The sequence below is a fragment of the Varanus komodoensis genome, unplaced genomic scaffold, assembly GCF_004798865.1.
Source record: "Varanus komodoensis strain SLA01 unplaced genomic scaffold, ASM479886v1 scaffold29_1, whole genome shotgun sequence".
NCBI classification, from domain to species: Eukaryota; Metazoa; Chordata; class Lepidosauria; order Squamata; family Varanidae; genus Varanus; species Varanus komodoensis.
In genome coordinates this window covers 10505896-10514810 of record NW_025335759.1, presented here as the reverse complement: position 1 = coordinate 10514810, position 8915 = coordinate 10505896, and the positions used below count along the sequence as shown (strand labels likewise).

At 52.0% G+C, this 8915-nt stretch overlaps 1 protein-coding gene across 1 annotated transcript; it reads left to right on the top strand.

Moving 5' to 3' along the window:
• The first annotated feature begins 1279 nt into the window (after positions 1–1279).
• Positions 1280–6699, top strand: CEACAM19 (CEA cell adhesion molecule 19). Its single transcript, XM_044435302.1, has 7 exons — positions 1280–1334; positions 1709–2080; positions 3357–3546; positions 4184–4236; positions 5231–5325; positions 5874–5915; positions 6576–6699. The coding sequence occupies exons 1-7, from the start codon at positions 1280–1282 to the stop codon at positions 6621–6623; spliced, it is 855 nt and encodes a 284-aa protein (XP_044291237.1). The 3' UTR covers positions 6624–6699.
• The last annotated feature ends 2216 nt before the right edge of the window (positions 6700–8915 follow it).

Here is an 8915-nt window from a genome sequence, read left to right as displayed (position 1 = left end):
GGATAGGGTCAGGGAGAGGACCCCAGGGACTAGGAACTTAGAGAAGAGAGAGGGGAAGGTCTTCCAGATCCATCTCCAGGCGGTGTGGTTCCTTGCAGCAGGTCTGCCCCTGCCAGGGCACCGAGCCAGCACAGCCGGGCCTCTCGGTTTCGGCAGTCAGGCACTTAATATTCCAGCACATTCCTAGCAGGCCAGGCAGTCAGGTTTCCGTGGCTTGACTCTGCCCATGGGTGATGGTGTTCTCGCCTCCCCCTTCGCACACCCCGCAGCGTCACGGCTCTGCTCCCCAAGACGGTGGCCAGACACCCAGGAGGAAGTAGTTCGGGACTCTGGCACTGCTCCAGGACTGCGATCGGCTCCGGGATCACCACACGTTCTCCCAGTGGGATGGCACAAGGATGGAGAGCTGGAGTCCGGCTGGCCACACCGCGACGGTTTTAGCCAGAAGGACGTGGTTGCTTTTGGAGGAGAATCATTTTCCAGCAAAGGTGTTCTTGGATCTGTTTCTCACGAGCACCATGCTGCAGCCGAGGAAGCAGGGTCTCTTTTGTAAGGGTTTACTCCTAGCAGGTGAGTTCCAGATTGGGTCATGGGGAGGCCATCCTTTACCCTGGCAAACTCACGCACTTACTTACGCATGATGGTGCTATGAGTTAAGCGAGTCCAAAATGCAAAACTGAGCATTTGGAATACCCACTTCCAAAACCAGGCTCGCAAACAGTTTTGTGGGGGTGGTTCTACATTTCGAGAATACAGAAGCACTTTGAAAGCTTCTGGTCGTTTTTAATGGTCGTTCCGGGTTGATGGAGGGGAAGTGAGCTGTGAGCTTTGCCACAGAAGTGAATCACGAGCATTTCCTCGATGTGCCCAAGAATGTTATGTCTGGGGTCCAAAATTACTTAGCTACATTGCTGTATGGAAAAGGAGCGCCTACTAATTGTTGCGGATCAAACCAGGCTTAGAAGGAGAGCAGAACTAGTTCCAATGTAGACAACTGTCTTTTCTATTCTGCCATGAAGACAGTAAGATGCGATTAAAGCTTGGTTGGTTTGCATGTGTTAAACTGCTGTTAGAGGCACAGGTGCAGTTAAAAAAAAGTTGGCACCTGTACTCCATCCATAAACAGCCTGAAAGAGATGAGATGAGCAGGCATGAGAATCGAATTGAATGGAGAGAGATGAGAGGCAGAGGGCAGAGTTTCCATATGAGCAGAGAAGAATCCACCCGGGTTTAACACTTGTTTGATCTGTGTGCGTCAGAAAGTCAGACGCTTCACAGCATGGCGCTCCAGCTGAAGTCCACCATTGGGACTGCTTTTAAGGACTCAGCAGCAGGTTAAAAAGTTGGCAACCCTTAGAAAAGGAGCGGGGTGCTGTTTGGGCATGCCCTGGGTTCCCTGGCTGAAAGCCCCGAACAAATAAACGGGCCTGAAGCTGAGTCCAGGGCGCAATCCCAAGCGCGTCTCGGCAGAAAAGAGTCCTGACGCTTCCAGCATCCCTGGCCGCGGGGATGCTGGCACCGGCAGGACCTTTCCCCGCCCCCGAAGCACGCCCGGAGCTGAGCTTCGCACGCCGGGCTCCACAAGGCGCGCGGCCCCGCGGCCCCGCAGGGCCCCGCCGGCCCCGGGCGGCGTGCGTGGCGCACCGGGCGAGCGCCCCGCGGAGGGGCCGGCGGCGCCCAACCTGCCTCTCTCTCCGCCCGCCGGCAGCGGCCCTGCTCTGCTCCCGCGCCCCGCCGAGCCGCGCGCTCGCCCGCGACGTCGCCGTGGCGGCCATCCCCGCGCTCCCAGCCGAGGGCCAGAACGTGACGCTCTCGGTGCTGAACGCCACGGGCGCCATCCGCGAGGTGAGCTGGTTCCGCGGCCGCGCCACGGACGGCGGCGCGCGCATCTTCAGCTACTTCCCCGGGAACAGCCGCCCGCAGCGCAACGGCGCGCAGCACACGCAGCGGGAGCTGGGCTTCCCCAACGGCTCCATGCTCATCGGCGCGCTGCGGCCCAGCGACCAGCAGCCCTACACGGTGGTCATCCTGGTGCGGCCCAAGGCGACCTTCAAGGGCACCGTCGACCTGCAGCTGGCCAGTGAGTGTCTCCGCCCCGTCCCCCCTTCCCCGCCCCCGCCCCCGCCCCCGTCCCGGCGGCTTGGCTTCGCCCATCCCGGCAGGACGCCTCCCAGCCTCCCCAGCCAGCGCTGCCCTCCCGAGTGGGGCAAGGCTGGGCGGATTCTGCCGTCGCCGGTTTGATCGGCTCAGGTGTGCCAGCGCCCTGCATGAACCAGGCAGCGCGTCTTTTAAAAGCAATTAGTTTAAATGGGAGACGCGCTTACCCCCAACAGCTGTTGTGTTTGCTAAGTTACTTGATTTGTTGTCGTTTGTGTTTGTGTTGCTCTTGTTTATGATTAATTTTATTTTTTTGCTTTGCTTGGATGGCTCGGGTGCCGAACTGAGAACCATTTCATGTTATTGAAATGTATTATGATTATTTTGCCATTTTATTATTTTATAAAAATGGTATAAAATTATTGTAGCACGATTATTTTGCTACTTTATTGCTTTATTGGATTTTTACTCTTGCAAACTGTTCTGAGAGCCAAATTGGCTGTGGAGGACAGTATATAAAAGCTTGCATAAAATAAATAAATAAAAGGGGGTACCGGTGGCAATGTATACCGAGAAAGACCCCACACTTCAAAATAATCGTTTTAGTTGTATGCAAATATATGCAAGCTTTGTGAACCAATTCGACAACAAATGGGTTAAAAGGCACATTTGCAAACTTATAAATATGGGGGTGCAATCTTACATGTGGTTCAGTTGAAAAATGGCCGACAGCTCCCAGCATTCCCCATGCATTTTTCTGCCTAAACATGCATTGGCTTGCGCCCCAGAACGGGCTGGCCGGCCGGAGATACTTTTGCTGCTTAGACAGAGCAGCAAATAATACCTCCAAACGCCCACCAGTTCCACCCCCCGAAGCCGTTGTCTGTGGCAGCCGCTCCCCCCCGCCCACCTAATGGGAGGGCCAGCCCCTGAGATGCTCTGTGGGGATTCCCTGATGCCCTCTCCGAAACAGAGCCGGAAGCTCCCGGCCGGTCGTCCAGCGGCCGCTGGAGCACTTCGGCGCCTGCTAGCTTGCCGTGCTTCTGGAAAGCTAGCTGCCCTAGTGGAGGAGCCCTCTCCTTCCTGAGCCTGGAGCATGCCCACCTCACAGGGTCGCTGGGAAGAGGGAAGGGCATTGGAATGACACTGTCTCCACTGCCCCTGAGCCACAGCAGAAACGGCCACGTCTCAAGGACGTGGTACTCGGAGCCAGTGTGCCGCTTTTGGATGCTTCAGTGCCCATCTTTTCTCCTGAGCAGGCTCACAGACCACCAGCCCTCCGCCGACAACCGCCAGCACGGAGACTCCAGGCTTCAAGGAGCCGGCAAAAGTCCCATCAAGGATGGGTTGGATCGTGGCTGCAGTGGTGGTGGGCATCCTTCTAGCTGGCGCCCTGGGGGCCACCCTGGTCTACCGGTTTGTCTTGCACAAAGCAGAGCCTGGCACAGGGTAATGGAGGATGGGGGGAGGGGTTTTTTTGGGGGGGGACCACGGACAGCCCTCCTCATGGGAACCAGCATTCTTGAGCCCTTATCTTTGCTAAAGGCTTACTGGCTTAAAGGGTATTGTCCTCCTGTGGATTCTGGGAAATGAAGTTCTGTGAGATTAAGCAACTCTAAGAAATAGCTAACATGTCCCCTTACCATGGAACTACATTTCCTAGAATTGTTTGGGAGAACCCCTGTGGGGGGTTTAATTAATCTATCTTTGTAAGGAAGGAGGTTCCTTGGTTTCACAAAAAGGGTAAATCTGATGTGTGAAAGTTTAAATTTGCATCGTGATCCAGGCATTTTGGCATTTGCCTGATGAATAGCTATTTGTGAGAGCAGAAAGGGTTGAGTTTCAGCCCCTGCTGCTAACGTTTGCCTTCCTGCATGTGTTTTACAAAGGGTCAATGCCGTATCTCTACATCTCAAGAGCAAGAATCACTGCAAATGTTGGAGGAGGAAAATATTCAGGCACTGCAGGTTTTCTGTTAATATGCCAAGTTATATTTCAAGTTCTGCTGGAGAAATGAATGCCGGCAGGTGCAGAAACACGCGAAGAATGAGGGGGTAGTTCCTGACCTATTCTATTTTCTTTGCAGGATGGTAGAAAAACTGGATCCAAGGATGAAAATGCCGGCAGTGTCCAAACATGGTGAGTGCTCAGCCCCTGCTCTAGAACGCATGAAACCCAGAGTTTCCCCTGCCCACCCTTGACCCAAGCAATTCAAGAAGCCATGGTGTGGTGAGGGCCAGGGCTCGCAGGGTTGCAAGAGCAGAATTTATTTTTGCTAGCCAGGGGCCGGTGGCTGCAGCCGAAGGCCAAAGGGGCAGTTCCCCAAATGCGGCATATTTCAGCATTCGAGCCGTGAGAGTTCCTCTTACTGCCAGGAATGAAACTTTCGGAGAGGCATTTCAACCTTCTAATTGTGACAAATTCCAACTGTGCAAAAGCTGGGAAACAAGCGAATGGCAGGCTGTTTTGGGGAAAATGGGGTGTAGCCATCTGGAGAATCCCAGTGGGCTGGCGTTGGACCCCAGGAAGCTGGAACTGGCTCACAGGCTGGTAAATAAAGTTACACGATCACTTCCCAAAATGGCGAGACATTCCAACAGTGCAGCCATTACTCAGGTGTGGTTCTCATGCGAGGAGGTCACCAGAGTCTCCTTGGCATTTTGTAATGTTTATTTACAAATTTGTGGGTGGCGCATAGGTGGAGCCCAAGCATTCTGTTCCCCTGCTCCCTCTCCAAACCCCTGGAGAGACACCCAGCATCTCCCAAAGACCGTTAGCGCAAACTCTAAAGAACGGGTCTCCATTCCGTGTCTTCCGCTGGAACGCAATCCACTTTATGCTCAGGCACCTGGAGGTGAGCTGCCTCCAGGTGGAAGGCCAGCCTCCTTCTTCCCATTCATATAATTCTGCAAATGGTCCTTTGCTAAAAAGCAATTGGCTGTTTCGTTCCCATGGCAGCATGTTGCCCATAGATTGCCTAAGGAGGGTGTCCCAAGGAGGACCTGCTCAGCAGGTTTGCCAGGCTCCTGAGCTGACAGCAATGGCAACACACACACACACACACGCACACATGCACGCACCCCAGACGCTACTGGGGAAATGCCCCTGTTTTAATCTACCCTCTGCTTTCCAGGTGACAAGGAACCCATTTATGAAGTGATGGATTCTCCAGCGGAATTACCCAAGGTGGAAGGGAAGGAACCGCTTCCCATGTCTGGACCGCTACCTGTGAGTACACAGCACTGAAGGTCAACCATTTCTGACTCAACCTCCCCTTGATTTGTCCCTGAAAATGAGGCATTTGTGGATGAGGGAAGGAGAGGATTAGGAGGCAGGAAGCGCAGGCACGACCCAGATTCCTCAGCTGACGGACGCTGTTTTGCACCTCTCTTGGCAAATGACCTGCACTCTGCAAATTTGGTTAGAATTTGGAGGGTCGTGGGCATGGTAGGTGACTGATAATTCACCCTGCATGAGCCGTCATGTCGTACTTGTCTTCACCTACCTGGATCTCGAGGTTCTAGTAGGATCAGCAGAGTAGATCACCAAAGGTGAAAGTCTGCAACTTTCTCCCTTGTGGTTAGACTTGGCAAAAGTTTAGGGCTGGCTTGGGAAACAAGGGCATGTAGAAAAAGGATCCCTTCCCTTTCCCCTGCTGAAATCTCCCTTCAGAGGGGAAAAGCTCTGCAAAACAGAAGAATCTAAACGAAGCCCTGCCTCCCGTGTTTATCTGCCCCCTTTCATCACTCATATGACGCATCTGTGACTCTTTGCAGCCTCTACCAAGGTCCTGCTCCAGACTGGACTCAAACTACATGGTAAGTCCTTACTCTGGGGGGTGGCAGGGGGGGCGGCAGTCCCAGTAAGCCATTGCCTTTTGTTTCTGATCTATTAACTGCCACTTGCCAAGCTGCAAGTGATTAAAAATCAGAATCGCAAATAAGAATCGCAACCCTTATGCAGCAGAAGTGACATCGCCCTCACACAATTGGGACGTATCAAGCACACTTCGAGGAACTCCGACCTTTGAAGAAGTACAAAAAAGGCTTTAGCAGGGGCAAGATGCTTGTGGGGCACCTGTCCATCCCAGTGGGAGTTCTCGGTGGACTGGCCGGTTGGCAGGACCCTGGGTAGGCGTACTTTCTGTGTGCCCCATTCATGATGAAGAGGAAATGGAAAGATGCTGCATCACACGGTCAAAACTCTGCTGCATGTAAAAGGGGTTGGCATCCGAGGCAAGCACAGTGCTTTCTCTCCTGAGAAGACCCTACTCTGCCCATCTTCCAGATTTCCACCTTCAAACTGGGAGACTCTCAGGTCAGCTCTACCCCCTAATGGATCTTCCTGGGCAGACAGAGGAAGCTGTGCAGAGCTGCCATCTTTCCTTCATGCTTACAGAGCCCCGCCCATCTCTCTCTGTACCCATCTTCTTGTAACAGGGCTCCTTTTCAATCTTCATCATCATTATTTTGTCTTAGGAGCTGCTGCGCAGAGCAGAATCTATTTACTCCGAGATCAAGAGGTGATTCTCTGGTCTGAAGGATGCAGCTTGTCAGCCCAACAGGGAAACGACCTGTCCCAGGATCTTGGGATGCGAGTAATATCCACCTCCTATATTTCTGACTGCCGTGTCCTCTGCAGAGGGTGCCCTCCGCCAGGCTGCAATATAGCAAAGCATTTCGATCCACCACCAAGTTCAAAGGCATTTTGTCCTGATGGAACAGAGGAACAGAAAGGAACTTGCTCTGGACTGTGCAGATCAGCCCCCTCTCCTCCGAAAAGTGAACCGCCATGATTCGCGAAAGGAGATAGTTCCGTATTCAAAGATCCAGGGAGGGAGGGAGGGATCCCTTGAAAATGATTCCTAGATCTTGGGGTTTTCAGATAATCTACAGAATGCAGATGAAGACGGTGTCCCTGAGAGTAAATATTTAGCCACAGTTTAATGTTGTGTTCAGGCACTTTTTTTGGGGGGGGGGGAGCACTATTCTAAGGAGTTATGGGGGGCTCAGAGGGTCCGAAAGTCATGCCACTTTCTCCACTGTGGTTTCACCACAGTTGAGCCTTTGGAGGCCCTGGTGGTACGATCCCCGAACAGCTGGCAGGTCTTGTCTTGTCTTGTCTTGTCTTGTCTTGTCTTGTCTTGTCTTGTCTTGTCGAGTATTTTTAGGCCGTCCATCACTTCTGTCTCTGGACAGCTTACAGGTTGAGCTGCTCTGAATGGAACCTTTCAACCACAGCAGGGTTTAGGGTTAAACTGCCACACTGCAAGATCCCCCCCCCCCCGCCCCCTGTTAATTTTTATCCCCACTTGAACCTTTCCCCCCATTCAACTTGCTTACTGATTCACAGCAGCCCTTGCTTCCTGTGTTTGGTCACTGCTTAGCTAATGATCAAGTGACTCCCGGTAATTAAGGAACTTCCAGAAAGTCTTGGGCAAAGAGTCTCCACCCAGCTGCTCTTCCACTGAAAGGATGGGAAGTCATCCAAAGCCAAATGCACCATCAGCTGGCCTGCTCTGCAGTTCCAGTCCTCAGAGGTTTGGAATGTGGGGTGGCCACATTTTAATGCTGCTCTTGATCTCTGGCCTTTAAGAGCAGGCTGACAACTCACTGGAATGATGTCGATGAAAATCTTCCTTGCGCACGGAGATGGGAGCGGCAGCAGCGTGGGAAGTTGCTTTGCTTCTCATCGGCTAAACCTTTGAGGCAGGAGGTTCTTAAAGGTGCAGTAGCGGGGGGGGGGGGGGTTAAAAAGACAGCTGGGAGGCCAAAGTATATCAAGAAAAGGAGCTACGCTTCACCATTCTGGCCCTGAATGGACTTTGTAAATGGAAAAGAGCTGGGTGTTTTCCACATAAGGCCGGCCCAGGGAAGAAGAGGGACAGCAGGACTGAATGTCCTGACAAACCTGAATGGATCACCTTCTCTAATATGGCTGTATTCTCTGTCAATAAATGACTTGTTTTCCAAAACACTGGAGCAACAGTAAGTTCAGTCTTTCCCGTCACCCTCACTTTCTCATGAACTGTTTCCCCATCGATTTGAATGACTTCTTGCCTTTCCAGAGTGGTACCAATTTTAGGAGCACCAAAATTGCATAGGAAGCCGGCAACAAAATTGACTAATTTTGTATGCTGCCCAGTAAGAAGGTCCTCGGGGTGGTAGCAATGAGCCTATAAAAAATGCAGCAGGAAAGGAATCCATATGTGAGTCAGCTGATATCAGTAAAAGTGGATCTAGAAGACAGGAAGCTGTCCTGTCTCCAGTTCCGAAGGAAGATCCCACTGCCCATTGTCAGAATCCCGGAATCTCAATTTGAGAAGAGGGAATACCAAGCGTCCAGACCATCTGAGGCTTTACAGTATTTACCCCAAGGTTCCCGCGGTATACTCACGATAATGCATGCATTACCAGGCAGGCAGAGGTGAACTCTGCTGCAAAGCTTCAGTACCATGACGGGGCATTTATAGGTACACAGGTACAGGGCAATTGATGACAGAATGCAGAGCTTACAATGAGATTCTGAGCTCATCACATACAGAACAGATAAAAGTCAGTCAATCACACAGTAACAAGGAGATTAGTATTGACACTTTATTTGAGCAACTTGAACCCATCTCCAGGTCTGCTCAGACATGCAAATTCAAGCCACTAGAAACTACTCATGATAAGCTCAGACCCCTATCTCGACTCTGACTCTAAACATTCTGCATGATCAGGGCACATGAAGCCCTCTGGGCTATCAAAAGATTGCTGTAAACTGAATTCCAACAAAGACTATTTATAATGTATATTTGGGCTAAAATGGCCTCTCTC

Coding starts and splice junctions, on each gene's coding strand:
- CEACAM19 (XM_044435302.1), top strand. CDS start 1,280: ATGGCGCTCCAGCTGAAGTCCACCATTGGGACTGCTTTTAAGGACTCA. Junction 1,335..1,708: donor TTTTAAGGACTCAGCAGCAG/GTTAAAAAGTTG, acceptor GCCCGCCGGCAG/CGGCCCTGCTCTGCTCCCGC. Junction 5,326..5,873: donor CCATGTCTGGACCGCTACCT/GTGAGTACACAG, acceptor GACTCTTTGCAG/CCTCTACCAAGGTCCTGCTC.